At 43.1% G+C, this 19,622-nt stretch overlaps 1 protein-coding gene across 6 annotated transcripts in view; it reads right to left on the bottom strand.

Moving 5' to 3' along the window:
• AMPD3 (adenosine monophosphate deaminase 3) overlaps positions 1 to 19,622 on the bottom strand; it is a 70,484-nt gene that overhangs the window by 26,492 nt on the left and 24,370 nt on the right. For 5 of the 6 annotated variants that reach the window (XM_075567094.1, XM_075567090.1, XM_075567092.1 and 2 more), the window contains 6 exons: positions 14,437 to 14,662; positions 7,870 to 8,080; positions 7,395 to 7,560; positions 5,770 to 5,989; positions 2,387 to 2,516; positions 1,224 to 1,418 (listed from right to left, as the gene is read on the bottom strand). In XM_075567094.1, the coding sequence (XP_075423209.1) occupies positions 1,224 to 1,418; positions 2,387 to 2,516; positions 5,770 to 5,989; positions 7,395 to 7,560; positions 7,870 to 8,080; positions 14,437 to 14,657 (1,143 nt within the window). In that variant the 5' untranslated portion in view covers positions 14,658 to 14,662. Of the gene's footprint in view, positions 1 to 1,223; positions 1,419 to 2,386; positions 2,517 to 5,769; positions 5,990 to 7,394; positions 7,561 to 7,869; positions 8,081 to 14,436; positions 14,663 to 18,742; positions 19,276 to 19,622 lie in introns of those variants that run through there. The other variant, XM_075567089.1, reaches the window with a different exon arrangement.

Here is a 19,622-nt window from a genome sequence, read left to right as displayed (position 1 = left end):
TTGTCACAGTTTGCAATTGTCACTAGGAGAAATTAGGGAGGAGTCACATGACACGCTCAATAATATGATGATAATGTGTGTCTCTTGTATAGCGTAGGCACTGTGCACAGCATATTGCAGCCACGGGTCCTGACCTGAAGAGCTTGCAATTTAATCTCCTTTTAAATATCATCTTGCTAGATTTCTGCTTCTAGGAGTCCCTAATATTTTATTTAGTTTTTATCTGAAATACATGCCCTACTTTAACAGCTTATCCTGCCCTCAACGTGACAAATGACTCAGAATGCAGTTTACACTGTAGAACTTTGCTATTAAAAAACGACACCAAGCGATATACATCGCGTCTAATGCCCAAACGGCGTACAAATGGAAGGATATAACCTGCCAGCATGGTACAGATAATTAAGGGAGTCAGACAGGGCAAATATTTTGTAAGTACCTCTGGCACTTTTAGCGGCTGACCTCAAATACCTGATGCTCTGAATCGCCCTGTATAAATATAAACACGCCCTTAAACACAGTACACATGCCTTAACCCACTGATACACATGCCTTAACCCACTGATACACATGCCTTAACCCACTGATACACATGCCTTAACCCACTGATACACATGCTGACGCACTGATGCACACACTTTAATGCACTGATACACATGCCTTACCCACTGATACACATGCCTAACCCACTGATACACATGCTGACGCACTGATGCACACACTTTAATGCACTGATACACATGCCTAACCCACTGATACACATGCCTAACCCACTCATACACATGCCTTAACCCACTGATACACATGCTGACGCACTGATACACATGCCTTAACCCACTGATACACATGCCTTAACCCACTGATACACATGCTGACGCACTGATACACATGCCTTAACCCACTGATACACATGCCTTAACCCACTGATACACATGCTGACGCACTGATACACATGCCTTAACCCACAGATACACATGCTGACGCACTGATGCACACACTTTAATGCACTGATGCAGAGTCACACAACCCACCACGGCACTAATACATATAATCCAAACACTGAAACACTGAATAATACAATATACACAGATCTGCACATATACAGAGAGACACACATACGTATATACTGTTATTTACTGCTGGAATGTTAAGCCTGGGATATTTTGGTTATACGGGTGCTACACCCCTAGTAAAAGATTTGATACATCCTAGGATAGACTCACTGCATGGACGTCCAATGAGTCTACGGTCAGATCATAGGGGTCCATGTGAAGGCTCTCAAAGAGCTCCTTCAGCGTTATCTTTTGTCCTTGTTTCTCCGCCACCACCCTGTCCGACTCTGTGCGGTAAGTGTGCTTAATGAATCTGAGCAAGTGCTTCTGGTTCATGCAGGCTGCAGCGTGGATGTGGGTGTCCACCTAGAAATAAAGCAAAACATGTTACTTGTGGTTTAAGCCCCGCTCCACATCTGCAATGTCCACAGAGTACATATGATATATGATCCTGGGAAGGCATCCCAACAGAGATGATAGAGCACAGTAAAGGAATTGTTGGAATGGGCACAAGGCTCTCCTCAATATGAATGGAAGCCAAGGGTCATGTAGGGTCTGAGGCCTGACAGCAGATAGGAACAGGGGCAGGCAATGCGGGACAAGTGATTCTTATCTGCCGTCACATTCTATGTTTCCACTTCAGTTTTGTTGATTGTGGAAACTTTGTCCCAACTGTGTTTCTGCAACACAAATTAACCTCATTTCCTCTAAACATACATTTATAATAGCTTTGCGCATACAAGAAGGTATATTTTGGTAAAGAAAAAAACACGTATGGTCTTATTCAGGGGTGGCCAACTCCAGTCCTCAAGGGCAACCAACAGGTCAGGTTTTCAGGATGTCTCTGCTTCAGCACAGGCGACTCAAATCAGTGTTGAGCTGTGTCACAGTATCACCTGTGCCGAGGCAGGCATATCCTGAAAGCCTGACCTGTTGGTAGCTCTTGAGGACTGTATTTGGCCATTCCCAGTTGAATTAATAGCAAATTCTTCTCAACGAGGTATATAAGCTGAGAGTTCCTGAGCTATTACTTTGGTCTCATGTTTTTCTGGGAAACATAAATGGGTAAAAATTTGCGAGCCCCAAATGGATGGGACAACAATCTTGTCCACCGCAGGGAAACCGCTTCACAGCATATTAAATAGGAGTAATAATCACGCCTATTCAATATGGTGTGGTACCTTCTTCCCTGTGCTGGAAAAGATTTGACTCCCGTTTATTATTTGAAAGGAACGGAAGTTCTCTGTAGCACAGGGAAGACGGCGGTGACAGTATACGAAATAGGGATCCTAGCCTTTAACCTACAATATAGCATGACCAAAAATGACACTTACCTTCCTCACATTATAGAAATCCCTGTGAGGTACACTTTTAAGTTCTTTCAATTCTGACATTTCATTCAGCATCTCGTGAAGGTTGAACTTCGACCCCAAGAAATTAAGTCTTCGATGACAATACGTTTTTCTGTGTGTAAAACAAACCATGCAGCATTTAGGATTGCAAAATGGAACTACGCGCATTAGGAAATAGTCTTGGGGGGGGGGGGGTTTTGCCTACGGGTTCACTGTTTAATTGCAGTCGGGTTCCAAGTATTATAAAACAATGGCAACAATATATGGCTTATTTTAATTACTAATGTAAGAGTTTTATACAATGCACTGAGGAAAAAAATTGTGTTGAGATGCACTCCAATCTTTCTAATTAAAGGTGACTCTGAGATCAAACACTCCACTGACATACGCCAGCTATCTCACACAGTGTGTCTCACAGCCTTTCCAAACTATATAAATAATCGTCTAGTGCATCTTAGGATGTGGATGTAATTCCATCCCTATAATATGCTACGTGTTGCAATAGCTCTTGATGTTGTGCTACATTAGAGGTGTCACTGCTGCAGCACAAAAAAACATTAAAGACCTCTTAAAAGAAAAACACCCAGTCCTAATTTTCCAGCGTGCCCTGGCAGCCACGAATCAGTCTAACACCTCCAACCCTTTCTGTGCTTTTTGTTCCCAGACTGAACGCGCGTTGGATGTGCGGTGACAATACAAGAGTCATTTAGAATATGCAGCACTTAACATCAATGTACTTTGCATCAGCAAAGAATCTGGGGGAGGTTACAAGGAGTCAAAATCATGTCTTGATGCACATATTGGTATGCATACATTGAAGAATCTCTCAGTCTTTCTTCTATACTTCTGTGTGGCAATTACAATATGTCAGCAGGACAAACGTAGGAAGCAGTTCTCTCACACTTCATACAGTTAGTAACAAATAAAAGAGTACATTACGGACATGCTACATGTCATTAATGATGTATGTATGGTACAGATGCAGCGGCCGTTATTCGAACATTTACCTGGGTACATCACTCATTAAGCCGCGTGGTGGACCCGAGATGGTCAGTTGCAGACGTAATGGCCCATTGGAGTAACACAGCAGGGGTCGCTGCTGTGTGAGTCCTACCGAGGTCTGTCTTTCTGTAATAGACGCGCAGAAAGAGATAGGCTGAATCAGTCACTCTAACTGCGCGCCTCTCACAGGCGATTGCGGGGTTTTTCTTAAAATTTTAACATGACAGTAATGTAGCAGCGGGTCTCCGGAGCTGAGCCACACTGATTTCAGGTCCGGGGACCCCGTACTTCCTGAGATACAGGCCCCGTTATTGGGTGCCGGTATCCCCATGTTAAAATCCTGTGGGTCACGTGACCGTGGGATGTAAGGAAAGCAGAGGGATACCGGCACCCCATAACGGGGTCTGTATCTCGGGAAGTAGGGGGTCCCCGAGGCTGAAATTAACTTTGTTCAACTCAGGAGACCACCCTGCTCCCTCACACTAGTATCAAACCCCCCCTCCCCGCCCCAAAAAAATCATTACCTTAGCGGGTAGCTGCTAGGGTAATGAAGCTGCTTACATGTTATTTTTATTCATAGTGTGCGTGAGCAGGGGGTGTCCTGAGCTGAACAAAGTTGATTTCAGCCTCGGGGACCCCCTACTTCCCCAGTTACAGGCCCTGGTATGGGGTGCCGGTATCTCCTCCATGTTAAAATCCACGTGGGATGTAAACAAAGCAGAGGGATACCGGCACCCCATACCAGGGCCTGTATCACGGGAAGTAGGGGGTCCCCGGACCTAAAACCAAAGCGGTTCAGCTGTGGAGACCCCCTGCTACATTACTATAATGTTAGACTTTTAATAAAACCCCCGCGATCACCTGTGAGAGACGCGTAGTTAGAGTGACTGATTCAGCCTATCTCTTACTGCGCGTCTATTACAGAGGCGCAGACCCCGGTAGGACTCACACAGCAGGGACCCCTGCTGTGTTACTCCGATGGGCCATTAGTCTGCCGCGGCACAAATCGTGAGGATCACGGGCATATCTCGAAATTCCATTTTCGAGATTTGTTCGAATAACGGCCGCTGCATCTGTACATAGCAGCCATACAATACAGCTTCCCTCTCTTCTGCTCTACCTTTCATTGTTTTACTTTCTCTACTCCTTTCCTACACATTGTTAATGGTAGTTGTTCACAAACAGCCATACATATACCAAACCGTTCTTCAGCCAAATATAGTCAATGGTACCAAGAGGCCACGACGCTCCCTGGGAACGTCCTAGTGTTATGGGACGTTCAATGTGTTATGGACAATATTCCAGCATGTGCTTGCCGCAATCACCGCAGGGGATATGAATAAGCGTGATATCTCTCTGGAAATGTAGTGTCTGCACTGCCTCCATACAAACAGGAAGAATGTGGTGCTGCCACCGAACCTTCACGTATCACCGCGACCGAAAATAAATGCATTCCTGCTCCTTTCGCAAGCTCTTTTGTTTTTATGTGGAGGGCCGTGGTTGATCCAGGATAACCCAAACAAAACTGGATAAACCGGAACTCATTAAGCCTTCATAATCATGATGAGTAACAATCAGCCAACGCTACGGTTGCCCAGAAGTTCAAAAGGAAAGAACGCATGACTAGTATTAAAAAAAAAAAACAAACAAAGGCAATGTGTCACAGATTGATTTTGGGAGGTTGTGCTTAGGGCCTTGAATATGCTCTGAGTATGTGTGTCCCTGGCTACTCTGGGGTACATTTCACATACTGTAGGAAATCAAAGTTGTCTAAATCCTATCCCTGTATTCTGTTCCCACAGTTAAGATGTCTGCCATTTCCACCAACGAGCTCACGGTGAGCACTTCATTTAACCTCTTCTTTCTCAAAAGTTGTTGATTTTAATCTAATACATTCTCACATACATACATGCATGCATAGCAGGGGTGGCCAATTCCAGTCCTCAAGGGCCACCAAGAGGTCAGGTTTTAAGGATATCCCTGCTTCAGCCCAGGTGGCTCAGTCAGAATGACTGAGCCACTGATTAAGCCACTTGTGCTGAAGCAGGGATATTCCTAATACAGTGATTTTCACCCGGGGTTCTGCAAGCACCCATCATGGGTTCTGTGGCCGCCAGGGCTGTCCCAAGGCACCCCCACATAGCTGTGGCCCCCACATAGCAGTGACCTGGCTGCTCCGCAGTCATGATTAGGATGGGTAAAACCTCAGCACCGCTCTGCACTTTAAGTCCAAGGCTAAATAAGTTGGTTTGTCTTGCTTATAGCCATGATGTCCAAAAAAACAAACCAGTTACTACAAAAACAAATACTTTTTAAATGAATATATACCACTTGTTACAGCGTAGGAAATTGAATACACGTACGTTGGGCCATCAGCGATGAGAGCCAAAACATGACTGAGGTCTAGAGTGTAGGTCTCCAGGTCTGGGTAAGGCAAACGCCGAGGGTCTTTGCTCTCCAGCATCTCTTGGTTATCGTACACGTACGGTATACCGCCCTTCAGTCTTACAATATAGTTTAGGTTCGCTGGAATGTTTTCAAGATTGTAGGGATCTTCTCCCTCTCCGGGAGGGGGATAAAAATCTGGAAAATAAACCGAATGCCAAAAACAAAAAATTAGACATTAAAAAGAGAGAGTAACCAATAAGCCTGGCCGTGTCAATGGGTTATTTTTGACATCGTTAATCTTCATAAATCAGCTCACACTATTTGATCTCTTTTTCTTCTTTTTCTTAATTAATAACTGAAAAGTTCATTTAGAACACCTTCCTACTGTCTCTGTACGTCCTCCTACTTACCAATTAGATTGTAAGCTCTTCGGGGCAGGGACTCCTTTTCCTAAATATCACTTTTATGTCTGAAGCACTTCTTCCCATTATTATTGATATTCGTATTATTTGTTATTTATATTATTATCACGTGTACTACTGCTGAGAAGCCCTATGTACATTAATGGCGCTATATAAATAAAGATACACATACATACATACATACACGAGAGCCACAAGTTGGGTTATTCCATACCTACAAGATCCCTGTTGTGTTAGTGTGCTAACTAAGTGGATAGAAAATCACTGGCTGTGTGTGACCTCTAAAAGTATGAACTGCCAGTGAACGCTAAGGGGCTTCCCTAAAAGTGAGGATCATGAACCTTTTGAGGACCCTAGTATGGAACCTAAAAAAAACTTTTTTACGTGGACAGGCACTGGGAGATTAGCCTCTATAATTATCAGTGCACACAGGTCAGGTTTTCAGGCTATCCCAGCTTTAGCACAGGTGGCTCAATCAGTCCCTGCTTCAGCACAAGTGGCTCAATCAGAGGGGCTCAGTCTTTGACTGAGCCTCTGATTGCGCCACCTGTGCTGAAGCTGGGATATCCTGAAACCCAGACCTGTTGGGCAGGGGGCTTGAGGACTGCAGTTGAGCACCGCTATTATAGACCAGGGGGTGTGCAAAGTTTTTAACTTGCGCCCCCCCCCCACCCCCGCCTCCTTACCTCCTGCCTCGCGCCCCCCTCTCCTCCCCGACTCCGGCGCTCAAGGGGTCAACATGACCCCGTGGCATCATTTGATGCTGGTTAACATGGTGTCGCCGAAGATCAGGTAAGAGAAGCTGGAGAGGCCATTGGGGGAGATCATGGGAATTCTGTAGCCGCCACGCCCCCCGCCCCACCCCTGGAAATTCTCCCGCCCTCCACTCCCGCTGTATAGAATACCATATTCAAGAGTAGCATGCGGTATGTACTACCCCTTAGGTTCCTTTCTGTTTCTATCCCTGCCATTCTTGAGTTCTTTCACCGTGGCTCATAGCTACTAAGAATCGCTACGTCATAAGACACCTTCCTGCATGGGCCATTTAAGTTAATGGGATGTAAGGCATCTTCCATCACAGGAGGTGTCTTATGAAGTAGCACTTCTTGGCAAACATGGTCCTGTATGTTTTTTTTTCACATCGGTTGTCAAATACACGCGAGACCGCGTTAACTTACCTGGGTTCACTTCGTCTTCCAGCTTCCAGTTTTCATCGTTCATTGTGCACAGATACTGGGCCGTTGTTCTGGGGAAACGATGGTAAGCCAGTCGGCAATACTTCTCCCGAATCAGCAGGGCTTTCCCAAGCCCTATTGCGGCTTGTTCATAATCGTCCACCGTTACCTGCGAGGAGAAGCGATGTTAACGGAGACATACCGTAGGAGGCGGCAAACATCTCCTATTCTTATTTTTTTACTCTCGGAAAATATGAATCGGGAATCTTCTTTCATCCCATCAAATTCCGTCAACGGACAAGTTAAAACTGGGAATAGAAATTGGATGAAATTCCTTTCAATAAATATAATGGAGGCGGGGTTTTTAAATGCAACAGAAGATGGCGACTCGTTTCAGGAAAGATGTAGTAGAACCTGGAAAGGCTGCTATGCTGACTGAGGGTGTATGTAAACGAAGGAAGTTACCACCATTTCTTACCCCTGCACAGTAATCCCCGCTAATCGTTACTCTTTGAAATTCTGGTGCATCATATGGCTCTGGTACATCTTGCACCAGCCCCCGAAGAATGGGGTCGGGCTGAACTGGAGAGACAGGAGATGGAACGGGTGTGATGGATGGCCCCTTCCAATCATGACTGGGAATTTGTAGCGACAAGGACTGGGATCGGATCATCTTGAAACTTTTCTTCCTACGTACCCACAATATGGAAAAGGAAACGTGTGAGTAGCCATTCAGTAGAAATCATTGTGACATCAATACAATGTGTATGTATTTCACACAAAGGAAACATAACAGTGTTAGTTTGGTATATCTTCTCAGAATGTCTTCTACGACTACGAGTTTCTTTACTTTTTTAACATATTAAAATGACCAACGTTTAAAAAAAAATGTTCCACACCAACCCAAACAAACTCATTAAGAATATCAAGCAAACATTTGGACCACTGCTCTTCAGCCCTCACTTTGGGCTTATAAAATATTCTACTGAGTATTTATGTAGCCATTTTATTGTTGGCATCACCCAGAATGCATTGCACTGTGGTTATGATCTGTTGCAGTCCGTTTCACCATCACTTCTCCTTTCACTGATGTTCTCCACTGGTCTTCAACTTCTCCCATCCTAACTGCACACTGCTGTGCTTTTTGGTCGAGATTACAATCGCCTGCTTGCATGGCAATACAATACTTTGCAGCTGCCGGAATAATGACAGCAAAGATCTGCCGAGCCCTTAAGGCCTACTGTAGCTGTTCTCAACCATAAATGTATTAAATATTTTATAGCCTCCTAATCAGATCTGCAATTGAACGTGTTTTGCTCCAAACAAGGAATGTATTCAAAGGCCCCGATTGCCTAAACGCCTAAATGAACGGTAATTCACTGAAGATAATAACGTAAAACGTTAATCCAGTTTTACTCCTGTAAAGAGCAAAGCGTCAACTGTAATGGACGTTAGCGATAAGGAGATGATGTGTCACGTTGAGTAGCTTAGCAGAGTTTAGCGTGTCCATGTTGATACAATGCGCTGCCAAAGAACTAGATCTATAGATATTGGAGTGTGTGAATAGGCTAACGGGAATATGAAAAACCCTGTGCTAAGTCGCACAACAAAGTAGTGTTTATTTTAAACTAGAGTATTCAACTAAATCTAGTTGCGCAGATATTGTAACTTTTGCCAAATGAGTGAAAAACAAACACATTGTATAACTATTTAAGTAAGCAGAAATAACTAGATAACACTCCCTAAATTACCCATACTGTATGACAGGGGTGCAAAACACCAATTCTCAGCTCCCCCTCCCCCCGCCTCAACAGGACACGTTTATGGAATATATCTGCTTCAGCACAGGTGGCTCAATCAGTCCCTGCTTCAGCACAGGTGGCTCAGTCTATGACTGAGCATCTGATTGAGCCACCCGGGCTGAAGCTGGGATATCCTGAAAACCTGTCCTGTTGGTGGCCCTTGAAGACTGGAGTTGGCCACCCCTGCTCTACGGTATTTATCTATCTGTATGTCCACTTTAAAGATAACGTATATCTACGCTTGTATCTTATAGTTGATGACCGTGTCATATTACAAAATGATATTGTCATGAATTGATGTCTGCAAGAACAGAATACATCTATAAAAGGGCAAAGGGCGCTGCTTATGCTCATTGCCTCTGCAGCCCATCACTTATTCCTCTGCACAAGGACAGGATGTGACAATATGTTGGTACAGTACATAATAATTGTAGAAGATCTCCTTGGCAGTATCCCTATTCAGCTGAATGGCCATGGGTACCATGTTTAGTAAATGACCCTTCCTTAGAACGTGTTGTGGCAGGAGACACGACTACCACTGCTGGTCGGAAAGACACAAAGACTAAAACAATTCAAAGAAATTTGACAACGCCAGACACTGACTGGCTGCTATGTGTATGTAACAGGCTTAAAGAAAATCAGTACTCCAATGGCTTGACAGTGGGGTAGGGGGCAACGAGTGTCCGTTTGGTGTGGTGGCCATAATAAACCAGAGTGGTTCCTCCTGCTGTCCCACAATGGGAATCAGAATCCAATGAAAGTTTATACAGAAAAGTGAAGTACAATAGATCAACACATTTAAACACCTTTTGCAAACGAAAGGCATGTGCAATGTGTTTTTATTATTGGGTTCCTTCTGAATGGCGGCTACCAATCATGAATTCTAAATCTGCACTTTATTCCTCATATAAGGCAGTCCTGTATAAAACAGTGTATCACTCCAACTTCTTTCTCGGAGAATATATAAGACCCATTGTTCTAGTTTGTTTCCCATCCTCCATAACATCTGCAGTAAACTGTCAGGCTTTTGGAAACGATATGTCTATGTTTGTTCTGCCTGTAGTTAAAATATCTAAACATGTCTTAATCAAAATCGTCATAAAAGCAGAAAATTTGCTCGCAATCTGTCCCATCAAACAACACAAATGCTCAAAGTGTAGCAATGCTAAAAACATACTAGTTGCATACTGATTAGCGATCAACGTGACAAGGAGGACAGACCGTTGTGTTATCTTAATGCCCACCACTTCCTCTAGCTCAGTTTTTGTGTAATCTGCTCCCATTTTGCAGGGACGTAATAAACTACCTGCTTCAGTTGAATGTGGACCTGTGTTCACACGATAGCTTGTTAAGTTAGTGCAGTGAGCTTGTGCTAAGAACACAGTGGTAAACCAAAAATTAGTGCCAAGAAGGAAGGGGCAGGAGGGATTGTATTGAATAGCCTTTTTTTGCAACCATTTATAGTAATCCAGGGTTGCTAAAGGCCACCTTTAGGGGTGTGAATGTTTTTCTTATGGCTGTCTAGATGGTAGAGCAGGGGTGGCCAACTCCAGTCCAAAGGGCCACCAACAGTTAAGGTATCACGGATATCCCTGCTTCAGCACAGGTGGCTCAGTCAATGAGCCACCTGTGTCAACCTCAGTCAATGACTGAGCCACTGATTGAGCCACCTGTGCTGAAGCAGGGATATCCCAAATAGCCTGTTGGTGGCCCTTGAGGATGGAGTTGGCCGCCTCTGTGGTAGTGCTTCCATTGAACCCAGCTGACCCCTTACAATAAGCAATCGCTGCAAGTTACCTAGGGACAGGTGAACATTATAAACTAATTACTATGAACAACTTTTGTTTTTAATTAATCAGTTCGCAAGGAAGCTCTGTTATTATACATTGCTCATCTCAATAGTGTGTGTTCTCATTCCCACGGCCCCCTTGCTTTCCCATCCCAGCTTTATCTATTATCTGGCAATCTATCACGTGTTCTGATAAACTACAGGTGTGTCACGAAGTCGGAAAGCACGGCGCACTGCAGACTCATCCAGGGACTCATAGAAACACAGCACACAGAGAGAAAATAGGCAAAAGCCACATGGCCAAATAAAAATGCCGTAGGCATAATTATTACAATTGCTACAGTACTTGCCATTCTTGGAAACTAAGCTCACTGGTGATAATATTAAGCATTACAGAACCATCGGACTTCAAAGTGTATCCACAATCTAAGGCACTGGGTAGTGGCAGTTATTATTGTGACAAACTAAACAAAATGTCAACCGCAGATCTACAACGTGTGCAAGAGAGGCAAATATTCCTCACACATGTCATTGTCAGAGTATGCAAATAAGAAAATTCAATACCTCGCCCAACACAGTTCTTGTCTGGTTCACAATAAATGGTAGGGATTATAGAGGCCTAACATTTTTGGGGGGCAGACAATGCCTGCAACATAGAAGTTTCTCAGCAGCAGCAGAGAAATATTATTGTAAATCCTGCACAAGGGCGTGGAAGACTGGAAATAATCCCTTTAATAAGGTTAAGACGGCTGTCGAATCCTCACCTACTCTCACATTACAATTATACCAATGTATAAACTGTCAGTGCATTGAATCTTTTACTGGATTTCGGATGCTGAAATGCCCTTTTTTTTGACCAATGATACACTGATGATGTTGTGGCGTAGATGGCAAAAGCACCAGTGTCTTTTTCTTCCTTCCAAATATCCTTGAAAACCTATTGTGTACTGTAATGTTTCCATGATGCAAGATAGAAGGTTCAATACACCCCACACACAACAGTAACGTGGTATAATATTGTTTCAGCTGCTACACTTTTAATCTGCTGCTCCACTGAAATGGAAATACAGTTGTGTTGCTTTTCATTCACACAATACGTGAAACATGATGCGATAAAAACATCTATACTATCACCCACTTACAGAAGAGGTCATTTATTCCCTGTGTCTGACTGACTACCACGTATCCCTCCCATAGCTGCAATCCAGACTTGACATGTTGTTTCAACACTTCTAATTTGGGATACTGTAGTTCTTGCCGGAGGATTGTGTCAACAAAATGCCATAGTTTATATTTTCCTAATGCATGGTTATAGATTGATGGACAATTCAAAGTTCAAACCCTGTAGCTTCGCTGTTAAAATTATTTTTGAATTCTAGTAAGCACAAGTCTCTAACAGGATCATTGTCCCAAGTTTCTTAATGCAATCACACTGCTAAGGAGCAGCTGCATACTGAAAATACAATGTATGCCTCAACAAGTGTGTCTACATTGTTTTACTTTTTACAGCAATTGGCTATAACGAGATGTTGGCACGTGTATAAAGTACCCAGAGTGTTTTTAAAAGGAAACATTAAAAAATGTCTCAATGTCAAAGTATCAATGTGCATTGTGTTCATTTTTGTCTGCTTGTGCGAGCAGTGGTAATATAAAAACACTGCTTAAATAGAAGGGTGGAGCTACTTGATGAATAAATTACATAGTGTGTAGCAATGTCTGTGCATCTTGTCATTTTTGTCTTAGGCGCTGACCCGTGCTGAAGCGCACTGCTGCTCGGCAGTGAGCCCCTGCAGCCGCAATGAGAGCGGCTTTAGCAGGGGCTCGCGCACGCTTCCGCAAGCTTAAGTGCGTCTTAAGAAAATTTTAGTTTCTGTGCTCGCCAGAGTGCAGGGCCGGTCACGTGAGCAGTTCGCCCAATGAGGGTGAACCAGATCCGTGACGTCACAGCCCCCCCCCCCCCCGACACGCCCCCGGACGGCGTGCGGTCTAAGGCCAGGGAAAGCACCAGCTTTCCCTCAGCCTCAGCGCGCCTCCGCACGGCTAAATTCACTATGGACTTAGCCTTCTGCACCAAATATTTTGCCAGGTAATATTCAGTGAAACATGCCTCAAATTTAGCTAAAGTTAGCTTCTTTTTTTTTTTAAGCCCACTACAGTTTATTAGGCAGAATTTTGATATTCTGCATGGTGTTGCCACGTTCAATCTTGATACAGTATTGGGGCAGCACAGAGTGCAACAAGCGACATAATACAGTGTGGGGAACGCTAACACATCGCTCTTTTGAGCAACCGTCTATAAATGTTGTCTGGCGTAAGAGGAATGCAGCTCTAAGTATGTTAGATAGCAAAAACAGAATGAGGTGCAAACACCCTCATGAAAAATCCTCTGTGACAAATAAATGTGTATTAAAAGTGAACACAGACAAATCCAAAACACCAACAGTCCCTCCAGGTAACAGGAAAAATCGCCAGACGACCTAAACAGATTTTATTTTCATACATCTGTAAAAAGTTTGTCCGTCACTGTATATGCTTCAGAAGAATTACTGTGCAGGTCTTGGCTGTTAGATGGTGCAATATTCCCAGATTTTGCAAAGGCTTTTGACACTGTTGACCATGTTATCTAAACAAACTCCAGTGCTTTGGAATAGGGGAACATGCTTTACATTACTACCTATCAGGTACAGTAGATCCCAACATGTGTCTAACTCCAACCCCTTGGATTTCAGCTGTGGTGTCCCGCAAGGCTCTGCTCTGGGCCCCTACTCTTCTCAGTGTTCATCAATGATCTGCCTACAGCTTGTAAGAGAGCTTCAAAACACATGTATGTGGATAACGCAATCATATATGCACATAGCCCTAGCCTCTCCGACCTTGGACACGTACTTCAATCTGACTTTTCGAGACTTCAAAACTGGATTTCCCAAACAAACTGTTTATAAACATTGACAAGACTGTAACAATGGTATCTGGGACCAAAACTAAATGTCTAAAGCTACTAATGATGGAGCTACAGATCAGAACCAACTCTAAAATCATTCTAGACCCTGTCACTAGTTTTAAATATCTGGGCATATGGTTTGACTCCCATTTAACATTTGGGTTGCACATTGATACCGTAACATCCAAGTATGTTAGAACAGAGATGCTCAACTCCAGTCCTCAAGCCCCCCACCCAAAAAAGTCAGGTTTTCAGGATACCCCAGCTTCAGCACAGGTGGCTCAATCAGAGGCTCAGTCGAAGACTGAGCCTCTGATTGAGCCACCTATGCTGAAGCTGTGAAATCCTAAAAACCTGACCTGTTAGGGGAGGGGATGAGGGCTGAAGTTGATCACCCCTGTGTTCGAAAGACAGACAGTATGGCGCATATCTACATTAGGCATGTTAAACATAATATGTATGGGTCAAATTGTAAATCCTTCCATTGCTTTGGGAAATGTTGCGTGCACTAACCTTTTAACTGTCTCTGCAGATTTCTGCTCCGCAATTTCTCTCTCCAGTTCCCTTTCCTTGGCTTCCTTCTGTCCAATGGGACAGTCCTCGGGAACAGTGAATAATGAGAAGGCATCTTTGCTGTCTTCTTCCCGAAGAACTTTGGCAAATACCTTCTCGGCCAGAAGCCGCACCTGCTCATCCACCTCGGAGATATTCAAACGCGGGAAGTGTCTCGGCATCTCTCCTAGAGAGGGAAACAAACAGGAAAAGTCTTAGGAGGGATTATTATTATTATCGTTCCTTTGTGAAGCGCCAAATTATTCCACAGCGGGGTACAATGGAGTGCAGAATTATGTACATTACATTAACAGTTGCATACAGGTGAGGACATACATGCACAAACAGATACAAACAGGTAAGGAGGGCTCTGCTCATGAGAGCTTACAGTCTAGAGGACAAAGTGGTAAAGAGTTAATACCAATATTCATTTTCTTGCAGTTACCCTATGCTTTCTTATTTCTTTTAGGTATGATACTATAGGTATAGCCCAGTAATATATTATACAGTATGTCGCACGTGTTATGCGTTTTGGCCCTTAATTTTAAAATATATTTAATCCTAAACTATTTAACAAACATCAGCAATGTGACACTATGTTTTACATGTTAGAGCAGTGTTTTTCAACAGGGTTCCCCAGGCATCCCTAAAGGATTCCCTGAAATGTTAAGGTCATTCGAAAATTGTACCAAATACTGAAATTTTTTCCAATGCATCTGATCTCAGACCCGCTGTTAGAGAGGGTTGGGGTTCCTCAGAATTTCATTAGGGTTCCTTCACCAAAAAAAGGTTGGAAACCACTGTGCTAGAGTCTTCTCTTTATTTTCGACCCCATATATTTGATGCGTGTGACTTTGAGGAATATGGCCACAGACCTTGTCTACATCAGACTGGTTGCATCCAAGTATGGTCCATCATGAACTTTCCATACCAAGATAATAAAATCCTCTCAGGGTTTGGAAGTGGAAGGAAACGCTTTGCACTGTACTGTTAGTGTTTTAGGAGACCGCCAGTTGGGTCATATGGAACTCACAGGCCTTTTTGGGGGAAGATGTTACTATCCTCATTAGAATCTTTGGATATCAAGTCATGTAGATTTAGAAATGTAGACAAAAAGCAGCAGGAGTTCATGTTCAAAACACTCGCTCCCATTAGAAATGAATATTCCTGCCATATACATAACTGTGTCATTTCAATTCTTTAAGATTCTTTGGGGTCTATCCATCAAGACCATGTGGAGCAAAACTGGCACAAAGAGAGACATATTCTTCCTGCACTAATGTCAGTGGTTATTTTTTCCCCCTGTGCCTCAGCTTGTCTTTTAGGGCGTGCGTTCCATATATAAAGTGAATGCCTTTTTATTTTATAATTGAATGTATCATTATCTTTCTCTCTTCTTTGTATCCAACATCTCAAGCAAGTGGCAAGTCTTGCCAACCCTCTCTAACTAAAGATCTGTGACGGCTAAAATCACCTCGGCCAACAAGTAACTGGAAACAGAAGTTTGAGAACCAAAGTATCCATGTGACATTTGTGCCAAGACCCAGAATCCTCCATGGGTTTAGCTCCATGTCTTCAACAGGTTCCCACACTTGTCATACAGCGTAATGCAGCAGGCAAAAGCTCCAGGGACAGATCCATGTTTAAAATAGATGGGGAATGTGGGGTGTATGGTGGAGGGTGTTTTACCCGTCATCATTTTATTGCTAAGAAAATAGTCCAGAAGCCCTTCTGACCTTCTCCACCCAACAAAAAAATAAATAAAACTCCCACAAATTGGAACATGCATTTTAAGATTATTGTCGTTGCCTGATGACATAGAACAGGAGTGGCCAACTGCAGTCCTCAAGGGCCACCAACAGGTCAGGTTTTCAGGATATCCCTGCCAATCGATTCGTTCTCCCGTGATCGATCAGCAAAGATCCGGCTTCCCAGGGTTCACTTCATAATGGCTGAGCCAGTGATTGAGTCAGCTGTGCTGAAGCAGGGATATCCTGAAAACCTGACCTGTTGCTGGCCCTTGAGGACTGGAGTTGGCCATCCCTGGCATAGAACATAGAACATGCCATTTTAAGATGATATGACTAGCAGCTCTCCTGATTTGGGGGCCAAGACATTTTTTCTATAAAAAAAAAAATATATATATATAGTTACAATCTAACATTTTAAAGGTGCAATCCAAGCAATATCCTACATGTGTTTTTTTTTTAATTTTAATAAATCAGTTCTGTAGTATTAGATAATACTTACTACATTTTTTTTTATTCAACTCGATGCCATTTTAATATACTGAGCATCCTTTGATTTCTATAGCAGGCTTTAGCCCACCTCCCCAGCAGTGCAAGATGTTTGCAACACGTTCCTGTTTGTGATCATTTGTTGCCAATATTCCCAGCAGTTTGAGCTGCAAATGGTAACGATAGATAACGTTACCTTAGTAATATAAGAATACATTGTAGCTGCTGAGTTACACTGACTGAAGGATTGATTTGAAACTGAAAGGCAGCCATTAAGTCAACCCTGGGAAGCAGGATCTTTGCTGATCGATCACGGGAGAACAAAATCGATCAGCAGCTTAGGTAATTAGTTTTTCAAGGCTGCACATAAAAAAAATATATATATATATTTGTTTTAATAAGTGCTACTAGGACTGCCTCTTAAAAGACAGGCTCGATTTTTCCTCACATGCATGGACTCAGCACTGTGAAATGACTTGGCATCATCGCGGGTAATTCCTCCAGCACCGTAACATAATGCACAAGGATCTGGTGTACAAGACAGGTCATGTAAATCTACTTTTGACCTGGCAGTCAGATAATAAACTCGAAAGGTGAGCAAAGTCCCAGCGATGCAAATTAAACCACTTTCATGTAGGTTCTAGCACATAAGTCACGCGAGGGAAGCTACTGGCAATTTCCCAAGGTTGGGGATGCTCGACATGCCCCTCTGCCATTATAGTGCAGTATGACCACACTTTTCTCAGTGGTTGGGAATTATTTGCTCTGCTTAAAAGTACATCTTTATACGCACATCTCAGCTCTATTAAAGGACTCATACAGTAATCAAGTCTCCAGTAAATGTATATGGTTTGATGGAAGCTAAATTGAGCTTGTTGTTGATTTTTTTGACATGATCTGCAGTGTATTGTTCTTTAGAATTCATTCTTGCCCAACTGTGACACAACATTTTTACAGGAAATGTTTTAGAAATGTGAACATCGATGACAGGAAATGAATGAGGAACAACTCAGCGCAGCTCGAATTGACGAAGCGGTTTGTGTTACTGAAATAACTAAATATAGCAAGAATACATCAAGTATAAATACACACAGAAATAATATATTTAGCTTATATGATGTATAATTCACCAGAAAAAAAATGTATTATTCCTTATATAATAAGAGAGACCCGCAACCACTGCAAAAGCACTGCAGGCCCTTGTGGCAGAAAAGGGGATTAGGTTCCCCACTTTCCCTAAAACTGGGAATAGATGATAGAGTTTTGCCAATGACTTCACCATGAGTGGTACTAGAACATCCATAGCTAATATTTTCTGGGCAAGCTGCCCATCTTCTGAACAAGCTCCTCACCCCTACCACATGCAGCACTTATCATCTGAGATCTGACTCCAAAAGGTCCCAAGGCTCAACAAAGTATCCGGCCGCTCCTCCTTCTCTTACCGTGTACCCCAAAAACTGGAACAACCTACCAGAGACTCTCACATCCACCACCAGTTTAAGTTCTTTCAAAACTAAGGCTGACTCACTTTTTAATCTGGTCTGTAACTGTTACTAACGCCTACAATATATATTTTCTTTAACTGTGCATGCAATATCTTGTATATAATGTATACCCTGCTCACTTATGTAACTGTATTTCTAACCATGTATTATTTGTCATCTTAACTCTGTACCCAGGACATACTTGAAAAAGAGAGGTAACTCTCAATGTATTACTTCCTGGTAAAACATTTTATAAATAAATAGCTATGGACAGTAGGATAGCAGCAAGATAAAACAATTCTAATAACAATAGACCTTTCTCCCAGCATCCAATATAAAAGTTGTAATCCACAATTTAAATGCTATAATCCTAATAAAAAAATATATTCCATTATTGGCATTATTTTGGATTAAATATATTTTTCAATTGTTCTCATTAGTGAGGCTCAGAATCACAGTCATTGAGCTGCTCAGTTTGGTTTATCCTAGCTCTAGCAGCCCTTTATCAAGCTGTGCTAAAGCAGTAAATGACTTGTGTGTTCTTACCTACTGAGCCCGGTAGAGCCATGGCTTTTCTACTCAAGAGATCCCAGTGGCTGGTTGTATGTAGTATCCCAAGCAGCAGCTAAATCAACTCCAGTCCTATGGAGCCGCCTGTTCAGACAGCCAGCCCGAGCAAACAGCTGGGTGATCTGCCTCTCAGCTCTTCTCCTCCCTCACCTCTTTACACTGGCTGCTCTGGTCTCTGCTGTTGGGGTTTCATCGCACACCTTATAGGGCACAAGTCATCCTCTGAAACCAGGAACATCAACAGCAAGACACCGAGGGGGAGGTCTGAGGCTGACGACAGATGGACATCTATTACATCCCAGGAAGGCTAGTATTTTTAGAGGAGATTAGTGAACGTATTAATACTCATCCAGTTGCTCTACTGCACTGGTGCTTTTATAAGTCGCTCCACGTCAGTGTGAAAGCAGTGACACCTGTTTAACATAAGTGTCACCTTTAGATCACATGTGACAACAGCCAGGGACATTGTCTGCATTGTTTCAGTCTGAGTCAGGAGCCCATCTCCTGCCTTACGTGTCCACAGAAGGAGAGGACCTAATTGTTGGACAGACCAGTGGCTTATCTCTATAAGTTGGTGGAGGCGTGATCAAGCTTCTGTCAACACATTGACGCCCTTGATCAACAGGATACCACCCAAATGTCATATTTTAATAATAATATGAAGTCAACATTGGTTTGCAGGAGAGGATTCCTTTACGTTTTTGGCTGTGTGGCACCATTGCTGTAGGTGACCTTGGTGGGGGGGGTCAAAGGAAAGTGAAACGACTGACGCAGTTACCACAGGCAATGGTTGCTGTCAGCATGCACACGCCCTACACCCAGCACTTACATTACATTTACTGCCGTCTCCATTATG

This window comes from Ascaphus truei, chromosome 12 (assembly GCF_040206685.1).
Source record: "Ascaphus truei isolate aAscTru1 chromosome 12, aAscTru1.hap1, whole genome shotgun sequence".
Classification (NCBI taxonomy): domain Eukaryota; kingdom Metazoa; phylum Chordata; class Amphibia; order Anura; family Ascaphidae; genus Ascaphus; species Ascaphus truei.
This window is presented reverse-complemented; position numbering and strand designations above follow the sequence as displayed.